Source organism: Musa acuminata, chromosome BXJ3-4, assembly GCF_036884655.1.
Source record: "Musa acuminata AAA Group cultivar baxijiao chromosome BXJ3-4, Cavendish_Baxijiao_AAA, whole genome shotgun sequence".
NCBI classification, from domain to species: domain Eukaryota; kingdom Viridiplantae; phylum Streptophyta; class Magnoliopsida; order Zingiberales; family Musaceae; genus Musa; species Musa acuminata.
This window is the reverse complement of record NC_088352.1, coordinates 10,215,001-10,241,678: the sequence shown is the minus strand read 5'-3', so window position 1 is coordinate 10,241,678 and position 26,678 is coordinate 10,215,001. Positions and strand designations below refer to the sequence as shown.

Genomic DNA, 26,678 nt, shown 5'->3' with positions numbered 1-26,678 from the left:
ATAACTATGCTTTGAAGGCAATTGCAAACAACAAAGCATCCAAACCGAATTGCTCAAATGATTTTTTCAACCATAAAAATCATGCTAAGCCTCCTAAGATCTAAGAACAAGTAAAACTCAGATGGATAAGTAATGTTTCATCATAATTTGACCACAAACAACAAACAAGTTGTGCTTCAAAGTGGAAAAGTGGAACCATCTCTGCAAGAAAAAGGTCATGGAAGCTGTGAGGTTGGACACAGGAGTTTTTGTAGAGGAAGGTGCAACTTTGTTAGGGTTATGGTTACCTTGACCCATTCATGGCTGGATGATGGGGCAAAGCACTTGGATGGATAAAGATAAAAAGTCATGATGATGCTGAATTGTTCAGGTAAATAAGAATAATATGATTGTACATTAAAGAAATGACATGAGTTACACACTCATTATATGATTCAGATGTAAAGCAAAAAGGATTTTTCATTCAGAAAAAAAAACAAAAATAATTATCTTAGTTTCACAATCATGGAGATTTTCAAATCATCACCCTCATTTTTGTCCTCAGATAAACAGATACTTTGATCTAATAAAAATACAGGTATCAAGAAAATGCTCCTCGTGAGCTTCAAAATGACGTCCATATCACAAACCATAATAAAAATGTTCAGTTTTCTTCACTTGGAATTCCCCTACTGAAGCACAAATGCTACAGATAAAAAGTTTGTGAGAATTGATAAAAACAGAGATATAAGTGGATGAATTGAGGGGTTTGGGGGAAGGAATAAAAAGCCATCAAAGACCTTTTCTTCAAGTCTAAATAGTATTCTTCCAAGATAAGTATGAAGGATTAGGAGTCAAACAGGACTTATGGCAACTTAGAATTCTGAATGAAATTGATATGGACAAAGCAGGAAATTTCATAATCAAGAACATCTACTTTTATCGACAACTAATAGTTGGCCTGTCTAATTCATACTAAAAGACATCACAACAATGTTATCGATAAATCAATGATACACCACATGATTTGTCACACAACATTTTTCATAAATCACGCTTAAAACTTTGTGACTCGTAAAATGAAAGATAAGAGAGCCAACATTACTGCAGTCATCTAAGCGTTAAAACAGTTAGGAAAATTATGCACTAATCTGCATGACCTCGAAGCAGATGATTCCACTTGCTTAGTTTCCCTGACCTCTCTGTCTACACATGTTAACATGACCACATGTTTTCAGGTAAATTAATTAGCACAGTAACCCACAAGAAACTGGAAGCAACTCTCAAGTGTACATGTGTTAGTACTTAGTATCAGCATGAATGAACTGCATATAAAGGATATCAAAGAATGCTCATGTACCCAAACAAAGATCCAACATGAATGACTCCAAACTAAGCAAACCAGAAAATAAATTTAGAGATGACCATACACCACCAGCATTGGAATAACAATGAATAAGGACCTAAACTTTTCCTGAAATAATTAAGAGCACATACTGCACCTGTCACAACAGCTGTAAGTCTCAACAAATGTCTCTACCCTACTCTGTCTTGTTCTTTCCAAGAAAGAAACATGGACATCAACATCACATAAATAGAGGCCATAGCGACAAAGAAGTAAACTGCTGCAGCACCCACTTGAATCAGTGGATGAGAAAAAAATTCACTCGACTCATCGTCAAACATTAGAAAGAAATGATTTCTGTGACTACCTTAACCATCATGCCTATAATAATCTCCTCTCCCAATTCTCACACATTTTTTCATAGAGAAATGTAAAAAAATATTTTCCTCAAATTTCATGCATAAAGCTAGTCATAAAGTAGTATTATTCCTAGCATATTTGCAAATTGAGCAGGAAAAAATAACCAGCAAGCACATACATCCCAAATGGAATCTCAAACTCCTCATCGTGCATATTACTTGAACCATTCCACAACAGTTAACTTAGAGGTAACAACACCCATATGAACCAAGTCCTATAGCAGCATGCCAAGTAGAATAAGCTTCTCATCGAACATGTATGCAACAAAACTTACATGAATCAAGCTTCATAGCAGGATGTCAGATAACATAAGCTTGTCATTAAACATAAATGCAATTGGATGGGACACAGTTGTACAGCAGAAACTCACCAACACGAACACATCACCAGCCATGGCAAGCAAATTCTACTCACTATTAGGTTCTTCCATCAGCATCAAACACAGCATACCGAGTTCAGCATCATAAGTCTATAGTCATGCTAATGCATTTATGCAAATGAGAGCATATGAGAATTGCTCAAAGACTCGCACCGCTGCTATTTGGGGACATAGTAGTAGGAGAGAGGGTCGACAGGTGGGCCTCCGAGGGCGTGGGCAACGTCTTCCTTCCCCTCCTCCCTCGGCACAATATCAATGAGGAAGTCGAACACGTCAGTGCGGCTGATGGCCGCCGCTATGTCGTTCTTCTGCAGAGTCCGGCGCTTGTTCTCCTCGGCGTGGGCCCACGACCGGTGCGTGAGCTCCAGGATGAACATCTCGCAGGCCCGAGCGAAGACCACGGGGGCCTCGGCGGCGATCATGCGCACGTCCTCATCAGCCTTCATGATCTTCTTGATCCGAGCGAGCGGCAGGCTGTGGTTGCGGAAGTCGGTGGTCTGCTCGATCTCGCGGTACTGGTCAGCCCAGAACATCTGGAGTTGCTGCTGCTGCTGCTGGTGGTAGAGGTTCTGATAGGCCTGATACGGGACCCCGGGGGGGACGCCGATCATCGGTGGGACAGGGTGGCCGGGCTGCTGATCCATGCCCCCTCGTCAAAAATCCGAGCTTTGACGCAGACCGGATCCAAAACCTCACCTTTCGAAATTTTTTTTTGTCAAAATCCGAACTTTTCGACAACGAAACAAAGAAATCTCCAAACCACCCACAAATTGTTATTAACAGGGGAAAGAAAGAGGGATCTCACCAAGAACATCTAGAAAACATTGGATCTTTAATCAGACAAGAGGAAAGAAAAAAAGGGGAAATCCGCGATCGAATCGCAAGCGGCGATGAGGGTCTCGAGCGTCTCATGGACTCATCAAAAGGTTCAAATGGGAACCACGAGCTCGAGCCCAAAACACACACACACACACACACACACGCCTAGAGAGAGAGATAGAGAGATTAATTACCTGTTGCAGAGAAGAAGTGATGGAAGCGAGGGGCGAAGAGGAGGGGAAGGTTGGTCGAAGAAATTGGGGAGCGAGAGAGAGAGCGGCCGCCTGGAAAAAGAAGGTTGGGCATAGAGATGAACCTTTTTTAAAGTACTTGTTTGGTTTCTTTCCTTCACATAAATATCTCTCCTCATAAAACTAATTATACACACAACCCCCTCCCCAAATGACCTTTAGAAGAGTCTTCCACAGTTAAGCTAATAGAGTAAAAAGCTACACCATATAATGATTATGTGACATTTGAAATATATACTAAATCTTATTTTGAAATTTAATTATAATATATCACGATCAAATATAGGTTTATGCTAATAATATATTTTAAATTAAAATTTATTTCATACATATTAATCAAATAAAAAATAGTGGCTTTTATGAGGTAGACTTCACCACCAGTGGAGTTCTAACATAGTGTTTCCTATCAGTCCATACCAATCTACCGAACACATACTCTGCAGATGATTCCCCCTCCTTAATCTTCTTCAACGTGACTTCAAACTTCTTCTCCTCCCCAACCTCGTCAAATGTGAGATTGGTGGGGCTTACAGTCACTGAAATCCCTCTTGGTTCGATCACGCGGACAGCATACGTGCCTGGTGATCCCACGTTCTTCACCACACGAGTCACCTTGGTGGAGGACGACAGATCAGGGATGGTGATGGAAGGATAGTTGAGATCCTTGATGTGAGGAGGCTTCGATGGGCACGAGTAGGAGCGGAACTTTGCCAGCTGAGTGGAGTTGTAGCCGAGGCCGCACAGAAAGTTCAAGTAATCCGTCGTCGTTAGATCGTAAACTAGGCCGGGATCCATGGCGCGGTTTGGTCGAACGTGGCCGGAGCCGTAGTTGAACGGCGAGGCGTCGAGGAAGGTCGCCTCGTCCAACAATGGCAGCTTCTCGTTGTCCCAAACTCTCGCTGCAACGAGTCCAATGAAGCAATCGAGTGAAAGCTAATTTAAGCACGGGTGTTGACGGCTCTTACCGGTCGTCATGATCGCGGACTTGATTGCAGCAGGGCTCCAACCGGGGTGGAGAGCTTTGAGGAGACCTACGACTCCTGATATGTGAGGGCATGACATGGAGGTGCCAGATTTCAACATGAACGCCACCCGCCGGCGATCGAAATCCAGTTCTGTTGGCGAAACGTCTCCGGTGGAGGCAGCAAGAACATCGACGCCCGGTGCAGTAATGTCAGGCTGCAAAGCCAGGTTGAAATGTTTCAGCTACACAACGCATGCATGCATCAACCATAACACGGTCTTCAGCAAACCTTGAGGATGCCGGGGGTGATGGTGTTTGGTCCTCTAGAGGAGAAAGAGGCCATGGCCGGCGCCGGTTCCGCTCCAAGCTTCGTCATGTGGACCGCAATGTAACCGAGCGGCGACCTGAGAGAGAATCATCGCAGTTGCAGATATGAACGCTACCAATGATTGGAGCAACAAGCAAAACAGAGCTTACTTGGTGGAGTTGAGGTAAGAGTAGAGGGCGAGGCCATCGGAGAAGGTGATGTGAGTTGCCGGGAGGACATGTACATCAGCTATGATCTCGTTCCCAAAGCTACCAGAGTTTGCGAGAACCATCCCAACTCCGCCAGCTTCACGAACGGTCTCTCCCTTGGCTTCTCTTGCAGAGCTGCCGCGGAGGCACACGACGATCTTGCCTTTCACCTTTGCCGGGTCCAGCGATCCCGGAAGGCACAACTCACTGCAAGTAGATTCCGCTTAGATCCGTCCAAGCTTCACAAGATTCGATCTTGAGTCAGTAAGTAGGTCACTTACGCCTTCTCCTTCGATGCATTGCCATGATTGGCTTCTTTGGAGTTGATGAGTGGGTAGAGCTTTTTGCCTGTCAATGCCTCGGAGAGACTCTTTCCCTGTAAAGGAAGAGTTAGTGTGCTGGCATGGTGGACATGAATCGATCTGTGAAGATGAAATGGGAGTTCATGGAGTCGACCGTGACTCTCTTGTTGCCGAAGACGACATCGGCGGGGAAATCCCGATCCAAAGTGCTTGCGCCTACGGTGAGAATCCATGGCGCTACGTTCGTGACCGTGGAGTTATTGGGGCCCGAGTTGCCGGCGGAGCAGACGACGGTGATACCCTTCTTCACGGCGTGGAACGCCCCGATGTCTAGCGAATTCTCGAAGTAGGCGGAGGGACGGCCGCCAAGGGAGAGGGAGAGGACGTCGACGCCGTCGTGGATCGCTGCGTCGAAGGCAGCCAGGATGTCGGCGTCGAAGCACTCGCCTCGGAAGATCCGCGGCCAGCAGACCTTGTAGGCGGCGACGCGGGCGCGAGGCGAGCCGCCCTTGGCGGTGCCGTTGGCGTGGCCGAGGATGCTGGCGCCGGGCACGAAGTTGCCGGCGGCGGTGGAGAGAGTGTGGCTGCCGTGCCCGTCGTAGTCTCGCGGAGAGTAAAAGGTGGCGTTGAGGGGGCCAGCGGCGGCTCCGTACGCCTTGTTGAAGTACCGAGCACCGATCAGCTTCCTGCATCCCAGAAATCGAGACTCCTGAACATGATCGACCATCTCGGAACGTAGGAATTGGTGCAGAATGAAGGCCGAGGAACATACCTGTTGCAGGAGAAGCTTTGGTCACTGTCTTGTTGACAGATTCCTCTCCACCTCGACGGAACTGCTCCATAACCATCATCCTTAAAGCTCTGGTGCTCAGGCCACACACCTGCGAATCCACAACGACAGACGAAGTGATCTCGGAAGAATTAGATCGAGTAAAAGCTTGAGTTGATCAATCAGTACTCGATGATCCAATGATGAACGTTCAAGAACAAGATTGTTGAAGCAGTGATGATACCAGAATCAAGGTTTGCAATGATTACGTCTTCTCCAAATCGAGCCTTATTCCACGCTGAATGTGTTTCGCTGTTCCTCTCGAGGCCAAGGAATTCCCATGAACGAGTGGTATGAAGACTGTAGCCTCTGTTGGGAAACACTGATACGACTCCTGGGTACTCTGCCACAAGATCAAAAGGAAATGGCTCTCAAAGAACAGATGGAAGAGTTGGAACGGGTTACGTACGAGATGGAGGAGTCCTAAGGCCTACTCGATATCTCCATTGCGTCTTCCTCCTCGAGGTAGGCCGCAAAGCCATTGATGTTGTGGGTGTAAGAGTAAAAGATTGCATCTTCCACCTTCTCCTTGCTGTAATCAGTCAATGACAAGTTATGATTCTAATTCAAGAGATTGAAACCTCGAATAAATCTGGCGCTTACTCCTTCAGCACCGAAGCCAACAGCTCATGGTGGGACTCTGTTGCTCTCATGGAAGCTTCCCAGGGAGACAAATCGGGGTCACGCGAGTGCTCTCCGAGGTACACCACATAAGCCTGCACACACAACGAAGCCAACAAGACGCAGTCCATCAAAAAGATTCAGTCTTTGAGGAAGCAAGATCCAAAAGAATGCCTCTTTGGTAGCAAAAACTGGTCTTTGCAGCAGAAGGATGAAGAAGACGAAGGCAAAAAGCAGCAGCAGCGTGGAGTTCCGCCCCGCCATTTCCATCTCTTTCCCTCCCTCCCTCCCTCTGCTTGGATCTCTTGGAGAGAAGCCTGGATTGCGGTGCTCTGTTTTCCCGTGTTTCGGGTTTATAGCACAGAGTGCGAAGTGTTTGGAACTCCTATGTGATGGAGCAAACCATTTCATTGGGTAAAAGAAATATTTCTGTTGTTTAGAGATAAACCTGACAAGAAAGTTCTCTTGGTAGGGATGAAGAGAATCATTATCTCTTCCTTATTTAGATCTCACAAAAACCCTATGAACTGCCTATGTGAGAATGAATTTGGCATATCTAATTTGATATATAACTCATAGATTGGATAATTAAAAATATAGATATATAACTCATTGATTGGATAAATAAATATATGAATCTAATTTGAGATGGTTCAATTTGGTTGGGTTGTGTCAGTGAGTTGCATGGAGGATTTAGAATGATCAAGCTTGAGCCAACAAAAGTAGCTTAACATAGATAACTTGGCTTCAAATCATGTATCCCAGTGGAGAAGGTTAACTCATTTCATCATGTTTTTCTTATTAATATAGATAATTAAAGTGATTAGTTGTATAATCAATGATTCCTGGGTGAAATGGACAGATGCAGCATTCAGGAACTGAGGCTATAAAGCATGACATTTGACTCATATTTCAAGTCCACAAAATTCACATCAAAGCTGGATTCTAATCCACATTGATACAACGAGTAGCTCAAATGTAAAAGATGGTCTACATCATCTTGGGACATAAAAGAACAAGATGTTTTACATGCACAATTGCATAGGTTGAGTTGACTGAATTATCAAGTCATATGGACTGTTTGTACATTTGTAGATTTCTAGCCTAGGATGATGAACACAAATCTCCAAAGAGATTTCAAGAAAATAAGAAGCTCCTTCCAATGAAGGTTTCAAATACTGATCATCGATACAACGTCTACTTATCATATTGGATCCAAATCAGCATCAGGTCGAAATTTAGGTTCCGAATCCTCTTCTCTCTCAAGAAAGTGAACTTTCTGCAGCTTCTGCTCTTCGGTTGGGTTCTTCACTTCCATAAGAACCTCCAAGGCAGGTGCAAGCAGTATCTTATACAGTTTGATTGTGATTTCTTTGTTGGAATTGAAGAATCAATGAGTTCAAGGAGAGACCTAAGAGATCAGAAGTGTAGAGAAAAACTTCAGTAAGGTCATCTTCAGTATCATTTCAAACACCAGAGCTCATACCACCTTAATGCCCATAGTTGTCCATATCATGCATAAATTTGTCTAGATACAGGTGTGTATGATGAAGAAAGATGAGCTAGATATTGATCACATATTGTTAGACATTAAAAGAATCAGATAGCATATATCCAAATTAACCCACAATTTAAGAGACAGTAGGTTTTTAGGTATCCAAGTTTGCTTTTGTCTTCCTAAAATACTTGTGATTAATAATACATGAATGAAAAATAAAAGCATTGCGTTAAGAGCCAACAAATTCATTGCAGGAAAAAAAATTGGTGCATCAAATGCATATAGGCTTATATTTAAAAAAATGTGTACATAAATTAGTTGATGAACAAGTGAACAGTAAAAGAGATTTATGCTTAAGAGAACACATAAGAATATAAGCATAAATTGCTGGCAGTCTCTATCACAAGGATAACCAGAGCAGAGCAAAAAATTAAATTACTAGAGTAACATCAGATCCTTTTGATCCCTAAACCTATAACCCAACGCATCTTTTTGTGCAAAATAATTATCATACATTCAACTCAATGTGGACAGTTGCAAGCTGCACTCCTCCTTTGACAAACAGTACCGAACTGCATAATCTGGTAGCATCTCTCAGCCTTGCCAACAATTTCTAACAGGTAGGGCCTTCCCAGTTTCACCATGCGTAACCTACTAAAGTCAACACTATAGAATGAACATTATCTTGATGGGAATTCAAACATGCATACTATATGGCAGGGAGGCGTTGGAGAGAGTGGCATACTGGAATAGTTTTCAGTATGAACAACAGTTTGGAGATTTCTGGTCTCAAGTAGATATCTGCAAGCATGTTACTGTATATAGTAACAGTAATCCCTTTCTGTTATAAGTTAGCCAATAAGATCTAAATGCTTGGCTGAAGTCCGCCAGACAACCCTAGATGCCAAATAAGACCCATTCTAGTCCCTGCCCAAGTACCTCCCCCTCTCTTCTTTGATCCATTGGCCTCCAAGAGGTGTCAATAATTAACATCTAAATGGTAAAATCAAAGTTCATAGACATGAGTCTGTAACAAAAGTGATTTGCTGACACAATCTAATCCTGATACAATGAAACACAGAATAGAATCATGCTATAAATGTCCAAAAATGCAAATTATGATCATAGACAAGAGTCTGATGCATGCTCAAACAATCAAAGGAACATGAAGGTACACAAAATATGTCAAAATATGCCAAGAGAAGGATGCAATTTATGGCAGAAACTGTTTCTAATATTTGTGAAAGAAATCTCAATGTAGAGTATTAAATGGTTAATCAGAGGCATAAAAAATTCATGATTTATATTGCCCAATTTAGAAGCTATAGGATTGGGTGATGAACAGACTTAACTGGGACAAAAATGTTGAACAAAAAACACATTAAGTCTTACATGTCGGGAAGATTGTACCATTACTTTTACACTAAGGTTATCAGAAATGTGTAACAAGTAACAAGGCTAGGGAATCAATGGCACTTTAATTACCTTCACCATGGACTGCAAGTGAAGTTGTAAAGCATGCATAACTAATCAAATACTTCATACGAGGGTATTGCAGCCATATTTTGCATATAAAAAATGTTGGCAGTCAAGAAGCAACATATCCAGAGTTATATTAACCCAAAAAGGATGTTGAGATCAGTGATAGCTCTTCTTGAAAAAACAAATAAGGAATTTATTATATTGATGCTACATTAGATACAGTACCAATCTAGCATAAGATGGAGTTGAAGACTAGATTGCACAATCAAAACAACCACTGTCATGAAGAGAGATAAACAGCCGGAAAAGCTCCATCAGTCCAACCCCAAATGATTAGGAATGATGCCTTGTTATTGTTCAATAATTCAACAAATTGACATTTGGTCCAATCAAAATAATCACTGTCCTGAGGAGAGATAAACGGCCAGAAAAGTTCCATCAGTCCAACCTCAAATGATTAGGAATGATGCCTTGTTATTGTTCAATAATTCAACAAATTGACCATGATACATTTGGTAGTTGTGTGTATATAACAAGAAGCCTTGCAGTTAGAGAATCTGATAAACTCTAGGCTAATAGATTAAAGATAAAATAATCCAACACAACAGAGAGCACTATGTACACAATTAGAAGCTCAAAACCATGAAACTTCTCAATTGTATTTTATCATCATTGAGCCAAAGTCACATTTTAAGATTGTTATAACAATTCCAAAAATGAGGAAAGAAAATAGGAAGAATTGGAGCTTCTAGGCATTGGCATAAGGGTATTCTCCTCATGATCTCGACATATAAATGGCAACCAAACACACTGACAGATGACCTTGAACCTTATTTTAGTTTAGTAGACATTAACAGAGAACACACTCTCACAATAATATTTCTTTGAGACATATAAGATTCCCACAATCAATCTTCAATGGCATCTTCAAGAATAATAACTATTCCTTGCTACAAGCATCATGCGTCAACAACAGAAAGTGTTTTTGAGCTTATTGCATTGTTCTCTACAAGAAGTCAAAACACATTCTTAAGTTGCTAAACTCAACCGTAGTCAATATCATTAACCACGATCAGTACAACAACAATGAAGCACGATAAGCTATACGTATCATAGAATTGCAACATGTTTCTTAATGGAAGTTCTCAAGAACTTGAACACTAATGAGCATAATTTAAATAGTTTGCTGACGAAAAGCATTATCCAGGATCAAATCAAAAACTCCATATAGGAAATATCAGACTTATTATGCAGATAAAAATCACCTTATACTTCTGATATTTTCTTGTATGCTACTATATTGCCAAAATCATGGGTCCAAAAAGTCAAACTTTCAAGTGTTTTTCTATCTATCATCAGTTGTATCTTTGTCACCATGTAATTAGGATGAACAGGCCAGAAACATAATCAGAAGAGAAACTATGAAAATAATAATAATATGCTTTGGCATTGTAGAAATAGTTATGCTACAAAGATGTGCATCTAGGCTTTCAGCTAACCTGAAAGATTAGAATTGGCTGAGGAAGTGGAAAGCTATTTAGATTTTGGATGTCTTGTTGGTTGATATGTTGTTGTTGTATAAGTGCATTTTGTATGTAATGAAATATTGTTGACAAATTTAAATTGATGTACCATGTAAAAACTTTAAAAGACCTTTCACGTTTAGAATTTTGGAATGTTATGTTTAGTTTACGATGATATGAACTTGTGGTAAATTGTTGGTTTTGCGATCGTATGGATTCTCATGCTTGTGGATTTAAAAGTGGTGGTTGATGATTTTTCTTTAAGTTGGACTTGGGTTTTCATAAATGTTTGAGTGATGTAGTATATGATTATATTGCATAGGTTTTATAGATGCGAATAATATTTGAATGCTTTTTCAATGTCCTCAAATGTTAACTTTGGATTGCAATTGAAAATATGAAATTTCATTTAATTAAAGCTATAAAAAGATAAACAGTGGAAGAGATATCCTACAGTTCGTGGCCTAGGGAGGGTCAAAGGTTGCAGTCTTGGCAAGCAAAGATATTTCCGTGAAATAATGATGTAATATTATCAAGCACAGCCGCAAAAAATAGATCTTTCACTTTTTCAACCAACAAGTCTGTTTATGTTTTTACAAGATGGCATGCTTTCGAAGAAGGTAATCTATCTTAATGTTATAGAACTCAATTTAACAAAAGATGGCGTTGAAGGAAAAGATAGAAAGAGAAATGAGAACCTTGTCACAACTAATTCTTCTTTAACTAGATTGCGCTTCAGATGGAGTCTTTGCATCAATAGAGAGAGCATGTAATCCACTCTGCAACTCCTCTTGCAAAAGCTCATAAATAAGCCTGTGCCTCTTCACCAAACTCTTCCCTTCAAACTCCCTTGAGATAACCCTAACGTTGAAATGAGTCTCTCCACCAGCGCTCCCCCTAACTGCAGCATGGCTTGCGTGGAGATGAGATATGTCCTCCACCTCTAATGACACCGGACATAGCCCTCTCTCCAATCTCTCGATCATCCTCTCCCTTCTCCCACCGGATGCAGCTTGTGGACTTATCGGAGTCATATCAACAGCATCCCTATCTTCTTCCAATCTCTCTTCTACATCTGAAGCATGATAACCTGGTGAATTTCTGCCACCATTAACAACTGAGTCGGGACCTGTGCTCATTTCATTGGCTTTTCCACCCAAAATCGGATCTTTTCCCTCAAAAAATTCATCTTTTGTATTTGTGTCTAATCTATCGGTTCCGAGAGCCTCACTATCCTTGAAATCAGCAGCATCTGCATGCAGCTGGAGGGCTTTCTGCTGCATGAGCTTGAGCATGTTGAGGAAGCCATTATTCCTAGATGGCGTGAGGCTCTGCCGGAGGCCGAGGAGGTGAACGAAGTCAGGGGGCACGCGGGCGATCACAGGGGCAGGGGATCCCGAGAGGCCAAGCACAAGGAGGGCGGCCAGACCCTTGGTGAGGACGGAGTCGGAATCGGCCTCGAAGCGGACAGCGGCGGCGTCCTCGGGGTCGATGAAGGCGCGGACCCAGACCTGGGAGACGCAGCCGCGCACGCGGTGCTCCTCGTTCTTGAAGGCGGGGTCGAGGGGGGGCAGCCGCGCCCCGTAGTGGAGGAGCTGCTGGTACTTGGCCTTGGGCTCGGAGACGGACTGGAAGAGGACGATGATGTCCCGGAGCTTGGGAGGGAGGAGGGAGAGGTCGACGCCGGCGGTCTGCTCCTCCTCCCGCTGCTGCGGCCGGGCACGGAGGGGTTGGGGGAGGGGGGAGGATCTGGGGAGGGGTTGGAAGGAGATGGGGGAGGATAAAAGGAGGGATCTTGAGGGAAGAAAGGAGAGGCTTTTCCAAAGGAAACAGGAGGGCTTTGATGGGAATTTGGGAGAGAGGATGCGAAGAGAGGAAGAAGAGAGAGACGACATCGCTTCGAGAGAGGGCGATGGAAAGCTTCACGAAGGGTGACCACTTGGTTCTTTTATGGTCATCTTTTTCGGATCCGGGAAGCATACCCGATATCCATTTTACAGCGGATACGGGTTCAACGTGCAGATCCAATAAAAAGCTCAAATGCCAGTGATTATGGTTTAATTAGTGTAAGATTAACATATGAAGAGACTTAATTTAAAACGAAACATTTCCAATAATAACATTTCAATATCATTTTCTGATAAGTTTGATAGATGATTTTATTCAAATAATTCCTATTCTTCTGGCAAATAATTGATATGGATTAATAGCCAATAAGCGGATCATAACATTTTTTACACCAACAATAAATTTTACTAATGAATTTTCTTCTAATTAGGTTTGATTCAGAGAATATAATCTTATTCAAAAAAATATAGTGTTATCAAGCATTTACTAATTTGAGCATCGAAAAAGTTTTATCAAGACAATACAAATTTTATAAAATATCAAGATATCAAAAATTTGTAGGAAAACTCATGAGGTTGAATTATTCGAGAAAAACACCTTAGAGTAAGTAGTTCGCAAGCCCTAATCAGATATGCATTTGATAAAGATGATAAATCTTAAAAAATAAATTAAATCGCATCGATTTTCATATATCCAATTAATAAAAAAAGTTTGATCTATCTTGTCTTTGAAAATAAAGCTATGTTTACAAATCAAAGCTGATCAAACATGACCCAAACAGGCCGAATCCAATAGGTTGGTGGGATTGACAGTATCATCCCCAAAATGAACATTTGCCTGTAAGTTAGAAGGTTCCAAATGCCTTATCTTACATGCCAATCTTCATTGAAGAACTGTTACCTCTGAAAATTCCAAAGACATTTCCTCATGTGAAAATTAGGATATGATAAATGTGCATCAATATATGATAGGGTAAAATCAACTCACAACTGTTTACAAGATTGGACACCGCAATAAACCATTAAAGGATAGGAAGCTTCTCTTTCTTCCCATTATCTGCTAAAACATATGCACAGTGAAGACCACAATCTATCAAGTCAAAGCATCTCCAACAACACTACCATTGAGTAATCGAATCCTTTTTTAGACAATTTGAATGCACATTCTCTAGGCAACACAGATTTCAGGCCTGCAAAATAGCAAAACCAACATGAATGTCAAATCACTTGATAGTGAGAAATGATATAGGAGGAAAATATAACGTGATTTTTCAATCTAAAGAGTGTTAATTGAAGTTCCTAGATCAAGAAACTTCTTTAGACATAAAAGGAAGCAGCAGGAAGAGAGCAATTAATTGCAGCAGAACATAAACTTTACACAACAAAAAAGAAATATTCCAACAAATGTAGTTTTCTCGTCTCCTACTTTTTGTTAAAGGAAAACGGACAAGCATATATATTAAACCATGAAGGTCGGTACGTATAACATGTAACAGTATATGTCTTTCATATTTCACATCAAGTACCACAGGCAACATACACATATTAAAGCATGATTTCAGAATCAGAAGCTTTAAAGATTAGTGGTACAGTTTCTAATTGCATGCCAAATTTGGCACTGCAAATGCAATAGTGGTAGCCATAATAACCGAAGAGTGCATGCCCGTAATAAGATACACTTAAGATTGCTATCAGAGATAAATTGACTGGCAATGTATGTGTATATATATAAACATGTTTATACTAACAACTGAAATCCATAATCAAGTCTAATGAACAAAAGTCTGGATTCTGTGTACCATTTCGCAAACTAGTTTCCAGACCAATATGTGGCACATAAACTGAAGCAAGCAAATCAAGTACAGTATACAAAGGGAAACTAAGACGAAGGCAAAGGACAACAGAAATTACTCTATTTCATGATTCAACAAGAATTTTTACCAGAAAACATTGGATAGACCAGTTAAATTAAACAATGGTATCATCATGAACTGCAAAATTTATTTGTCGCCACGCAAGTGTAATAAATAAAAAAAGAAAAATACCTCACTACATGGCCATCTCAGATTGGAGTGCTGCAAGTTCATCTTCTTCAGATGTATTTTTGTGTGGCATAGGCTGAGTGGGAAGTTTAACAGAAGGATCCTGGACTGGTGGAGCAGGTGCAGCTGTAGCTGGTTTAAGCAGTTCTTCCTCCAGCTCAGCACCCTCCAATTCTTCAAGTTCTGCTTCCAATTCATCCTGAAATTTCATAATAGTGTCTATCAACATGCAGCGAGAGACACAAAAGAAATTGGAAATTGTTTCAATAGTGAATACTTCATCAAAATCAGCTGCCACTCCAAGAGACAATGCTTCCTGAATTTGTTTCATGTTCTCAGTTTGCTCATTAATTTCATCCATTGTCTTGTCGACATCATCAATGTTGCTTTACCAAAAATACAACATAAATTAGCTCTATATATCTCTTCTTAGAAGTAACATATATGAAGAGCACAACAAGAAATGATCAAATTAAACACAATTCAAGAATGTTACGTAACCATCATCATGATTTTTTCTTTTATTTTTACCGTTCATACAGTTAAATAGCAGAAACTTCTTTATATAGCCCTAACAGCAAAGACAAAACATGTAAGAGGATATATTCCAGGAAAACATCTTTATACACTCACGTTTCTTTCTGTATAGTCTTCATAGCTGCTGCTCCAATTCTCAGTGCATCAATAGTCTCTGTTGTGGCTTTTGCACCTTCCAACATTATAATCTGAGAAATAAACAACCCCCAAAGAATAATATAAACTTGATTATGAAAGATAATTGCAGGAAATATCATATAAAAAATTTAAAAATAAAACCTGATCATGAATCCGCAACTGGAAATTCCCAAGCTGTTCGACTTGTTGTTCGTGAAGTCTTTTCCTTTTCAAGCATTGTATAGCAGCTGCAATGGTGAAAAATAAAAATCATAGAACTTACAAACAGATGACTATTCTAATCAAATTTTTTAGCTAAAGAAAAAACAACAATACATCATCAATACATCCTAAATTTATATATATTAGAAATCAACAACTTCCAAATGTTGATGATATAGTACATCATTCATATGCAACAGCGATTTCAATAGGCGCTCAGGCAAGTCAAGATGAGGCCCGAGCACCTCGCTTCATGTCCAAGCGCCTTGCTTCAAAGAGGCGCCGCCTAGGCGCTCGCTTGAGCCCAGGCGCCGGGCGCTTCGGGCGAGCGCCCGGGTTAAACCAGGCGACCGAACCAGTGTTTTACATTTGGTTCGGTCTCCAATGCTTTAGTTGGTTCAATCGAACCAACTAAATCATCGATATTAGGCTCCCTTTCATGATTTCTCCAACTTTCCCAACCCTAACACTCACGATTTTGCCGCTGAGATTTCTTCTCTGTTGTTGCTGCTCTCTACTGCCGCTGCCACTGTCGTTGCTCGCCGCTGCCACAATCATCACTTGTCGCTGCTGTTGTCGCTCGTCGCTCCCACTGTCGCTCGCAACTCCCGCTCCCACTCCCGCTGTCGCTCACTGCTCCCACTCCCTGCTCCCGCTACCACTATCGCCTGCTACCGCTGACGTTGCCTCAATACCCTCGGTCTTCTCACACTCTTCTCACTATACTATTAACAGTATATTAATAATATACTGCTAACCGTATACTAATAATAATATTTTTATTTATTAGATTAATAATATATTATTTTGATTTTAATACTATTAATTTTTATTTATCTAAAATTATTGCTAAGTTTCAGAATAAATGACAAGTGTACAAAGTAACTCAATAGATTTGATGTAAAATTTTATTGTTTTGATTTTTGAGACTTTTTATTAATATGACATTGTGATTTTGTATCCGATTTTCTTAATTTAATAGCATATTTTTTATTTAAATAATTATATTAATTATATTATATATTTTTATATTTTAGTGCCTCACTTCGCTTGAGCGAGCGCTTGGGCGAGCGCCTAGCGTCTCGGGCGTTTTTGGACCTTGGCGCCTTTTGATGCCTAGCATTTTTTAAATCACTGATATGCAATATCTGAAAGAATATAAATTAGCATACATCAAGATTCCACTGAATAGAAATGCTTCATTTTAATCGCCTTAATTAAAGTGACATAGGACACTGGGATAAAATTACTAAATTGAATCTGAAGGGGTAATGCAATGTTTGAGGTGAATAGATGGATGCAGATTCACCCAACAAATTCGTCGACTTCTAGTCATGTAGATCTTTTATCTCTTCATCATCTCAATTAATGAAAATGAGAATTTCTTATTAGTATTATCAATACCTTTCAACTGAAAGAAAGTATTGAATCAATTAGAAACAAGAACGAAAGCTATGAGGCAAGATGATGACTCCAAAAGTTCAAAGCTTGGTCTGCATGTATTCCCAGAAAGCTTCTTTTTTTTTTTTAACTAAAAATAAGAAAATAGATACCACAACATGGAAATTGAAACTAAAAGCAAAAAAAAAAAAATCAAATGGTAACTAGTTCAATGTCCATAAATTGAGTACTGAAACCAAGTTATGAACTTTATAACTAGTAGCCATGCAAAACAGATAAGAATCAGTCTGTAAAATTGAACTATCTATACGTGTATCCTGGTAGAGGAACTTATGAAACGATGTTTTGTTCTTTTAGTAAATTTTTTATCACAGATTTCTAGTTTTATTCCATTTGTGACAGAATATACTGAATAATACCATCAGAGAATAGAGACTGCTAGCATGAGATAATTCTTGAGGGAATTTCTGATAGCTGATTACAACACCCACCTCTCTTGTTATTTGCTTTGGTGAACTCCTTGGCTTTCTCTATCTCAGCAGCCACCTTTTTCATCAGAGCTTGTTCCTTTTTCTCTAACATAGCAAGTGTCTGAATTATCCACAAAGACGTCATGAATCAGGCTGACTACAATAACTTCTTTACAAGTTGCACTAAAAATGGACATAAAGCAAAGACATTAAGCAGATATATTTCATCCAGAATTTGATAGACAGATATCATGCACACGCATCAGAGAATGAATAACCCGGGCAAGTTTTGTGCTTCTCAGCAAGAATATCATGTCAACGTGTGTGATGTGAAAGCATAATATCCCAATACCTAAAATTACAAAGACCAAACCAAGTTGATGACCAAAATATACTACCCAGGGTTTATCTCAACGTCGTCTATCTACAAAAATCTGCCTAGAAATTACATCCCACAATGCTGGCATGCTCTCGAGAGCAAGTCTTCGTTCGATGCTAACTTGCTCCTTTGCAACCTGGGAGATCAAACCCTCCCAACCCCCCCGTATGGCATGCCATGATGAAACCTCTCTCAAAATTAATGTTCGACAACGATTACAATTTTCAATCAAACAAGACCAAGCGTACCTCATAGAGTTTATCCATCGTAGACAAGTCATTTGCCTTTTCGTTGGGCTTCCCGAACAGCCGGCTAAACATTGTGCACCTCCTCGCAATAATCTCAACATGCAAAAAGGCCCACTTTTGCAGCTTTAGCCCTCGAATTCCCTGCCTCAAGCCAAACCCTAGACGGTTAATTGCTGCAAGATCTCTCTTTGATCGATGTAAGAGACAACATACAAAAGATGTCTTCCGCCGATCAACTGAAATCGAACAAAATAGCGAAAAAAAATAAGAAGTAAAAGATTGCCTTTGATCTCAGAAGTTGGCAAGATCAAAACCCGACCTACGTGAAGAGAAGACGAGGTATATGGATCGATCCTGTTGCGTTGAGGATTTCCGCGAGCGATATCGGAACGATCGATCGCGTTTCTTGTCGAGTGGGGAAGATAGAGGGAAAGACTAAAGTCACTCAGAAATCCAAAGATTGTGCGCCGATTCAAGAGATAATGAGACGTATATAGGAAGCGAAAGTGATCCCGTTTCGGAGTGAGAGTATCAACAATTAACGCGGCTAGCATTTAAACTGGGCTGATAATTACCCTCTTCAAAAAATAATAAGTTGATAATATATGATTATTGATTATATCATTATATTTCTTAACCAAAAATTATATTAAATATTTGTGCTGTAAAATATTAAATTATATATAAAAAGGACCATCTTTTACAAATATCAAAGGAATTTGGCTACCATATTGGCATAAGCACTTCTTAAGTTGGTATCTTAATTATCACTAACAAAATAAAAAAGGAAGCTTATATTTATTTTTCATGATAATTTTCTTACAATCATATAAATAACAATTGTTTATATGGACATATCTTAAAGTCCTTATATTATCCAGAATCTTTCAGTGTTGGATTGTTTCGATCATCCCCACCCTCTCCTAAGCTAAAAGATTGTGAAATCCCAACAAATCTTTGACTTTTCTTCTCAATGATAATTGATAGAATATTAAAAAAATTTACTTGTCTTGTCTTTAATTCAAATTGACTATCTAAGAACTGGAATCCATCCTCAATTTGCACCCATTTCTATTGCAAATCCAACTTCTGTACTTATTTTAGAATTTTTAGATACATCTAAAATTCAATCAACAGGAATAGATAAAGATTTTTATGCTCATATATGATAAAGATTTTGTTTACATCATCACAAATCTCAGAAAGTTAGTAAGAAAACATTTAATGTATTTATAAGTTTTAATATCTTCTCTCATGTGCAAATAGGTTTAAATTTGAGCTTTAAGGAAACTCAAGTAAATAGTACAAGTCCAATAGAAGAAATGAGTGAAACAGATTCAATGAACAATGCAATATGACTTGAACTGGAAGTACATATGCCTCTTGAAGATTGGTCAACAAATGAAGTGCTACTCATGTAATCTTTCTTCATGCTTCTTAAACTAGAAGCAATACATCATTAGCAAAACCCATAAAGTGAGCAGCTGGGAGTTCATTGTGTGGTGACAAGTGCAGGAAACTCAAAAAGCCATCTAGATTCAAGATCTTCAGCTTGTACTATTACTCACACCACATGTATTGTATAATATATTCTATCCCATCCTTTTGAAATGTTCAGCAACTCTATAATGAATCACCTATCACAATCAGAATTACATCTCATGGTGGTTTACAGTACAAACATACACCTTGGGATCTATGAGTAATTTTCAAGCTGGTTCATATGCTATCAGAAATATGGTGGCATGAAATAACAAATATTTATGATAGATAAACAGGAAAGAAACAATCCTAATCTCCAAGAGTATGATCTACAAATTATATAGTGTCCTATAAAGAGCATGGCAATAGCTTAAAGCTATGAAAATAAGATATAAGTTCTGGATTCAATCTTCTGAACAAGGAGCTAAATACAAAAAACCATATGATAAATTAGTTTGTTTCTTGTAAATGTTCAACAAAACAACATGAAAAAGGCAATGCTCCAAAGAAATAATAAAAAGTGCAACACCAAAGAACACAATAGAAGAGATCAATATTGACGGTATAAATTATACAAAAGCCTGAGACAATGTACCTCGATTTTGAATAAGAACTAAAAAGTTTTCCAATGGACAATAGCTAGAACGGTTTGTATGAAAAATACTGGGAACGCATGTGACCATAGAGTACAATACAAATTATCAAATCATAAAGATTTCTCAGATAGAGCACTGAACAATCTTTGCGACAAAATTATAGATGAGCAACAGAAGATCATGGATTTTCATGCATTGTCCAAGTCACAAAACAGATGAGCACTGTCATATGCTCAACATTTCTTCCCATCTCAGGTAATACTTGCAAGCCCATCAACTTTTCAAAGACTAGGATGAACAGAATTTTCAAGAGGAAAACTTGCTAAAAATTAAGCATCAGGCTAGCATGGAAGAGAATTTCCATTGAGCCATCATACATCATCAAGAGTCACCAAAGAGATCATCACTATCATCAGCTGAACTAGCATTTTCTTTTTCACCGGCAGAGCTAAGAGGCTTTTCCTCAACACCTTTTGTTGATCCTACCTGTCCATCTGATCTGGATGCCCAAGAAGAACCCACCTTACCAGAAAGTGCATCTCCATACAAATCATCATAAATCCCACTCTTTGGAGTGCTTTTCACTTTGTTCAATATATACTGCAGCTTATCGGTGACACCTCTGGGAGACACACCCTCATCATTTTGAGCTATCTGTTCCTTGCCTTTTGGTATAACAGTAACTTGTACAAGAGATTCATACTTCCCAACAAGACTCCCTTCTTTTACACCAATAGGACCTGGCTCAGTTTCTACATCTGCACCATCAGATACCCCAACTACTTCAACCAGCTCTCCACCAACCTGATCTATAAATGCTACTCTATTTTTCCTACTTCTCTTGGATGGTCTGCCTTGGTGCTGTCTCTCATCCGTTCCACTTAAAGCACTCCTTGAAGGACTTTTTGACTTGGAAGAAAGATCCAACTTGCTAACGCCATAACGATTCAATATCGTATTGTATGCCACAACAGCATCTTCATCAGTGGGGTCTGGAGGGGATGGTAGATCAACTCCTGCTGGAAGTGCAGGGGTAGGAAAGAGAGCAGCAGTGTTTTTTCTTAATATGTAACTTCTAGTTGATGCAGCAAATCGTAGAGATTGACCAACCTCAAGTTCAACAGGGTTATCCTTGGTAAGCCTCTCATTTGCAACGAATGTACCATGCACTGACCCTAAATCAATTACATATATGCTGCAGGGACAAAGTATAAAAGTCTGGATTAGTTCCAAGCGTAGGAGGACAACAACAAATGTAGACTAGGACAAAATTCAAAGACAAATCATTCCATATTAAAAGCTTTCAATAACTCACTCTCTTAAATTTTTAAATAAGAGAATTACATAATATGGAATCAACAAATACAAAGTAACAAATATTCAAAAAATCATAAGATTTAAACTGCAATAATAAAACTAGACAATCTCAAAGCATATACTTCATTGTGCTTTCAATCTATTGGCCAACAGAACAAAGCACAAGATGACAACAAATGTAACAACTAATAAGAACATAGATCTAACCTTCCATTTTTATGAGGAACTACTGCAGCATGTTGGCGTGACACAGATTGGTGATCAAGCACAAAATCACATGTTGGGATTTGCCGCCCAAAAATATGCCTCCTCTTCTCTAAATTAATCTGATCAATGACTTCTCCATCCTTCACAACCTCAAGATAATAAATGCCAGAACGGGGCTCTATTGCCCAGTCAGGAGGCTGCCAAGTTGATTGCCCACCACCTATCTGTGTGGTATGTGCAACCGGAACCACTGCTTCAGGTCCAGTGGACTTTGAGGCGACATGCTGTTGATGCTGAACATAGTTAACGCTGGAATCCTGTGGCGTCTGGAATGGCTGAGCAAAATTGTGGGTTGCTTTAGGAGCTGAAGCGGATCTGGACGATGAATTTAAGGTGACAGAAAATGGCTCCAAAGATTGTGCTTTCTTAAACCTATCAAGACCTCCTCTATACATATCTTTAATCCTCTTTTTTTCTCTTTCTCTCTCTTTGGCCTACATGAAACCCATCAAAGATGCAATCTTCTATGCCGAAACAAAGCAAGCTTAAGGTCAATCCACATAAATTCTCTCCGGAACGTACAAACCACAAACTACATAGCTCGTATGGACATACAATAAAGCCCTAAGTAGAATAGCAGAAACCAGCTGTTCCATGAAACGAACGATAATATTAGAAACCAATGGTATAAACATAGCAGCGACACCATTTAGTCGAGTACAAACCGGGAAAAAAATTCATGAAGCGAACAAAGAATCAGCTTTCTTTCAGTAAATCAAAACCCTCCAACCCCGTGAAATCATTCCTACTCAGGCGCAACGACGATCTACACTAGATTAAAGGCGAAAAGGAATTAAATATAAAAGATTTATAGGTTAAACCCTATACACACAGAATGAGAAGATATCAAGCAACGCAACAAGGACATCATCCGACGGCAATCGAATCAAACTAGTAAATATAAATCAAATCTGCAATTCCGAATCCAACGATAATTAGATCGCGAGAATAAGGGTCACCTCGTAGAGATCAAGAGCAATATCCGATTTAGGGTTTCTCCCGTGACGAGAAGCAGGGCGCACGGCGCTGAGAGAAGGAGAAGAGCTGAGATAGCAGAAGGAATGGCGATATCGTCGTGATGCAAAAGAGGGCAAATTATTCGGGCACTCACCGAAGACCCCAACTCCGCATCATATCTGTTACAAAGGTGGGCCCTCTTGTCAAAGTGATCCCAAGCCACTGGTAACACGACGGGTTACTCCTTGCAAGGGTCGCGTCGGGTTTGACTCCCAAAACCTAGCAGTGTGAATAATCTTTTTTACTAAACTATTTCAGAAAAAGATTTACTAAATATTATTAATAATATCATAAAATACTATAATGTAATTTAAAAATACTAAATATAAAAAATACTATAACATCATGTTTTTATTTTTAATAATATTAAAAAAATACTATGACATAATATGAAAATATTATGATATAATATAAATATACTACATTATAGTTGTTTTAATATTACTGAAAACATTATAATGTACTATAAAAATATTATAACTAGAATGATCGTCCTATGATCAGGAAAAGAATAGGAAAAGAGAGAAAAGAAAATACGCGATTGAGGGTATTTCAGGTATTAGAAAAAAAGGAGCATTATTCGAAAATTTTGGAAATGGGGGCACTTCTTGGAAAAAAAATCAAAAAAGGGATTTTTTTTTTTGTAGAGTTCGCCCAATTAAAATTCAAGTATGAATTAAAAAAATCACTTTATTGTACACAAAATTCATATAATGTGCAATTATATATCCATTCAAAGTTAAGGCAATATGTTTTAGATAATATAACCATTCAAATTACAATATATAGGTTGGAAATTTATTAGTAGACTGAATGTTGCATATGTATACATAAAATTATGTTATGAAACTAATTATGATTAGACTAACAAACATTCAGACTGTCACAAAGTCTCCTCTTGTAACAATACTGTCACAAGTTGGAGAAGGTAGATTAAATAGTCAATAATTAGTAACACAACATCTCAATCAACAAGTCATAAATTTCTAATCTGAATTTTCGAACACATATTTCGACAAAATTTTCCGAAAATGATTTATAATGCAGAAGATCCATTGTTGCAAAAGAAATCATAGCACAGCACTTTTAGCAAGTCAGCTAAAAGTCATTTTAGGAGCAACACTTATGTACATAGGAAGGGAGAAAGAAAAAGGAAAAAAAAAGAAAAAAATGCATGGTGTGGATTCACTTCAACACACAACAATTTTACACTTGATGCCAACAAATCCTAGACTTCTAGCTTTAATATGTAAACCCGATATGCAAAAAGGCATTTCAAGTTAGCGACATCTTTTAGGCTGAAGCTTGGTGATGGTAAGTTCCCTATCTCGTCGGACCATATCCTCCATTATCCTCTTTGCTGTTGCTGCAGCTTTGACTGGGCCGTCAACACGAGTAGCAATGTCAAAAGCTAAAATCTCCAGGTCTTTCGATGCTACTTTCTTCTTCTTGGAATCATCCCTAAGCAGATCCAAGATATTATGAGCCCTCTCCCGGGCCTTCTTTGTGCCTTCTGCCGTTAACAGCATAAGTCCTGGAATTGGACCTTCTTTGAGGATAAGCTCCCTATACTTCTCCCGGCAACTACTGCACAAAGAGAGCAATACTCCGACAGCATATTCTGCACTCAGCAATGAACCCTCTTCAATGGTCTCTACCAGTGACAAAATCCCTCCATCGAATTCTGAGATCAAGTTCCTTCCTTCTTCAGTTCTAGACAGGATTTCCAAGAGACCAGTCGCTTTTTCAGCAAACTTGGAGTATCTCTTGCAGTCCTTTAAAAGGGCGAGAAGAGGTTTAGCTGCTTCTGAGGGCAGAATAAAATTGGAACTATCTTCACAAGAAGAAAGATTATAGAGGGCTGTGACGGCATCAACCCTTCCTTGGATACTTCCTGAAATGAGGATTTCAACAAGAAGGGGCACTGCTCCAGAGGTAGCAATAGTGGGTTTATTTGGTGTTGAAGCTGAAAGTGTCAGCACTGCTGCAGTGGCTAACTCTCTTAGGCTATTCTTCCCAGATTTGAGGAGCTCTACTAAATGGGGCACAGCACCACTCTTCACTATCTTATCCTTATTTCTGAGGCAGAAAAGAAAATGTTAGTAGAAATCCATAGTCCAACGAATGATAGAACCAACAAACAAACAACATGGTAGACAAGATCAGGATGCTTAATTATAACATCCGATTTCAACGAGTGTATTCGAACAATTGTAACACCTTGGAGCATTTATGTTAAAAAAAGGACAAAAGTACGGAAGTGTCCAAAATTTGTAATTATAGATGTCGATAGAAATTAAATATATTGACCAAAGTAACTATAACTAATTACTACGGGTCAGAAAAGTATCAATAATAATATAAAGTAATAAAAAGTAACACTAGTGACATCCACACTTTTCCCACTAATTCCACCAGCAGGGCTAATTTCAGTTGTTGATAGCAAAACTATAAGCATCTATGCTAATAATATTTTGAACAAGAAGCAGAAAATATGATGTAAGTCTTTTGCAGAAAAAAAAAAGACCATTCAGGATTAAACATTCCATTTTAAATAGATAAGCATCCAAAACATTACTTTGTAAATTTCTTCTTGTCACAAATAGTTCTACTGGATAATGGAAAATAAGAAATAAAAAAAATCCATATGACCTAACAAACTTTTAACAGAGAAAAAAAAATAAAGTTAGTGTTCTTCAACAATAAGACAAACATTTGTTTTGTAACAAGAAGATGATCAACAAGAGAAGCATATGGCATCTCTCAGCCCCAATGCATATGCACATATATCTTAGGCTCAAAACCACCGCCACAAGACTCAACATTGAGTCAACGTAAAGTCGATGTAGAGTCAACATACATAATCATACGCTTAGAAATAGAGGTGGTTTCTATTAAATAAAAAATGCAAATTATTAAAGCCACTATTTTAGAAAATAATTACAAATATCACAAAAAAATATTCAAAATTTGTTCACTTATAACCTTGAAGATAACACCTCTATGGTCCCAACACTTCTTTAATCATCATGCAGGTTAAGTGTCGAATAATGTGATGATACATATGTGTGTGTGTGTGAAGAAAGCAACCACAAGGTTTTGAATAATCCCAAGACATCTTCTTTGTTATCACACCCTTGTTTCCTTATAAGGTTAAAAGGCTACCCTCCATCCCCCACTTTCATCTCCTTATACCCTTTCTCTCTGTTTGGCATGATAATGACTGATGAACATCACAACAGTGGTGTCAAACATCAAATCCGATGATTGCAAACAATGATAAAATGCAATAATGACACTGATTCCTTTGTTTCACGATAACAGTCATAGCTTGTCTTTCCTCTTCCACTTCGCTCTTCTTCTTCTCTCCTATGGCTACCACTTATGATAGACTTTGGGTTCCTTCCATCTTTTTCTTTTGAATCTATCAAATTGATTAAAAATTGGTTAAAATCAACTAACTCCAATTGAGTTCAACCAATTCAAATATATACTAGCCATTTGTACTAAAGGCTAGAAATTGGCCAAAATTGTGTTGACATTGAACGATACGGTAGAAATCAGCTCATCTAAGATTATGGCTGTAAACACACCACATCTTGTTGTAGGCATCTTGTCAAGGCCAAATGAAGATCATACTCAACCTGTCTAAGAATTTAAAGTGTAAAGATCAGTTGCCAAGACCGAATCTTGCTTTTAAGAATTCCTTCTTGTCTTTCATTTATGATATCATTTGCAGTGATTTGAGAAGTAAATTTCATATTGGAGGAAGCTACCCACTTGGGAGAATCTCAGATACAAGTGGAAA

The 26,678-nt window shown here is 39.0% G+C and overlaps 6 protein-coding genes across 14 annotated transcripts in view; all 6 read right to left on the bottom strand.

The window, feature by feature from the left end:
- Positions 1–2,043: 2,043 nt before the first annotated feature.
- Positions 2,044–3,294, bottom strand: LOC135634948 (nuclear transcription factor Y subunit C-6-like). The gene is made up of 2 exons (XM_065145711.1): positions 3,137–3,294; positions 2,044–2,819 (listed from the first exon to the last, which is right to left on the bottom strand). The coding sequence occupies exon 2, from the start codon at positions 2,765–2,767 to the stop codon at positions 2,282–2,284; it is 486 nt and encodes a 161-aa protein (XP_065001783.1). The 5' UTR covers positions 2,768–2,819; positions 3,137–3,294; the 3' UTR covers positions 2,044–2,281.
- Positions 3,295–3,511: 217 nt separating this feature from the next.
- On the bottom strand, positions 3,512–7,220 carry LOC135636833 (subtilisin-like protease SBT5.3). Of its 2 annotated transcripts, XM_065148917.1 has the most exons (11): positions 6,600–7,220; positions 6,408–6,520; positions 6,239–6,336; positions 5,989–6,147; positions 5,748–5,856; positions 5,130–5,661; positions 4,955–5,049; positions 4,635–4,880; positions 4,447–4,561; positions 4,159–4,372; positions 3,512–4,092 (listed from the first exon to the last, which is right to left on the bottom strand). In XM_065148917.1, the coding sequence occupies exons 1-11, from the start codon at positions 6,834–6,836 to the stop codon at positions 3,551–3,553; spliced, it is 2,460 nt and encodes an 819-aa protein (XP_065004989.1). In that variant the 5' UTR covers positions 6,837–7,220; the 3' UTR covers positions 3,512–3,550. The 2 variants fall into 2 exon arrangements, with proteins under 2 accessions (XP_065004989.1, XP_065004988.1); XM_065148916.1 differs by having other exon boundaries at positions 3,513–4,092; positions 6,408–6,676.
- Positions 7,221–7,351: 131 nt separating this feature from the next.
- Positions 7,352–12,842, bottom strand: LOC103981333 (sufE-like protein 1, chloroplastic/mitochondrial). Of its 3 annotated transcripts, none has more exons than XM_009398029.3 (2): positions 11,627–12,842; positions 7,352–7,836 (listed from the first exon to the last, which is right to left on the bottom strand). In XM_009398029.3, the coding sequence occupies exon 1, from the start codon at positions 12,821–12,823 to the stop codon at positions 11,648–11,650; it is 1,176 nt and encodes a 391-aa protein (XP_009396304.2). In that variant the 5' UTR covers positions 12,824–12,842; the 3' UTR covers positions 7,352–7,836; positions 11,627–11,647. The 3 variants fall into 3 exon arrangements, with proteins under 3 accessions (XP_009396304.2, XP_009396306.2, XP_009396305.2); XM_009398031.3 differs by lacking the exon at positions 7,352–7,836 and adding an exon at positions 8,298–9,811; XM_009398030.3 differs by lacking the exon at positions 7,352–7,836 and adding an exon at positions 10,025–10,411.
- A 786-nt stretch (positions 12,843–13,628) lies between these two features.
- LOC135637002 (vacuolar protein sorting-associated protein 32 homolog 2-like) lies at positions 13,629–18,636 on the bottom strand. Of its 2 annotated transcripts, XM_065149302.1 has the most exons (8): positions 18,511–18,636; positions 18,192–18,332; positions 17,586–17,685; positions 15,634–15,719; positions 15,451–15,542; positions 15,095–15,203; positions 14,821–15,016; positions 13,633–13,965 (listed from the first exon to the last, which is right to left on the bottom strand). In XM_065149302.1, exons 2-7 carry the CDS (start codon positions 18,261–18,263, stop codon positions 14,825–14,827), a joined length of 651 nt encoding a protein of 216 aa, XP_065005374.1. In that variant the 5' UTR covers positions 18,264–18,332; positions 18,511–18,636; the 3' UTR covers positions 13,633–13,965; positions 14,821–14,824. The 2 variants fall into 2 exon arrangements, with proteins under 2 accessions (XP_065005375.1, XP_065005374.1); XM_065149303.1 differs by lacking the exon at positions 15,095–15,203 and having other exon boundaries at positions 13,629–13,965.
- Positions 18,637–20,206: 1,570 nt separating this feature from the next.
- On the bottom strand, positions 20,207–22,950 carry LOC135637001 (protein phosphatase 1 regulatory inhibitor subunit PPP1R8 homolog). 5 transcript variants are annotated; one of them, XM_065149298.1, is made up of 4 exons: positions 22,813–22,940; positions 22,519–22,619; positions 21,794–22,440; positions 20,207–21,464 (listed from the first exon to the last, which is right to left on the bottom strand). In XM_065149298.1, the coding sequence occupies exons 3-4, from the start codon at positions 22,246–22,248 to the stop codon at positions 20,651–20,653; spliced, it is 1,269 nt and encodes a 422-aa protein (XP_065005370.1). In that variant the 5' UTR covers positions 22,249–22,440; positions 22,519–22,619; positions 22,813–22,940; the 3' UTR covers positions 20,207–20,650. The 5 variants fall into 5 exon arrangements, with proteins under 5 accessions (XP_065005370.1, XP_065005368.1, XP_065005369.1 ...); XM_065149296.1 differs by lacking the exon at positions 22,519–22,619 and having other exon boundaries at positions 22,813–22,950; XM_065149297.1 differs by having other exon boundaries at positions 21,794–22,619.
- Positions 22,951–23,853: 903 nt separating this feature from the next.
- The window catches only part of LOC135635553 (U-box domain-containing protein 4-like), a 4,753-nt gene continuing 1,928 nt past the window's right edge, over positions 23,854–26,678 (bottom strand). Inside the window, exon 2 of the mRNA XM_065146693.1 lies at positions 23,854–24,949. Coding sequence (XP_065002765.1) covers positions 24,151–24,949 — 799 coding nt within the window. The 3' untranslated portion in view covers positions 23,854–24,150. The remainder of the gene's footprint in view (positions 24,950–26,678) is intronic.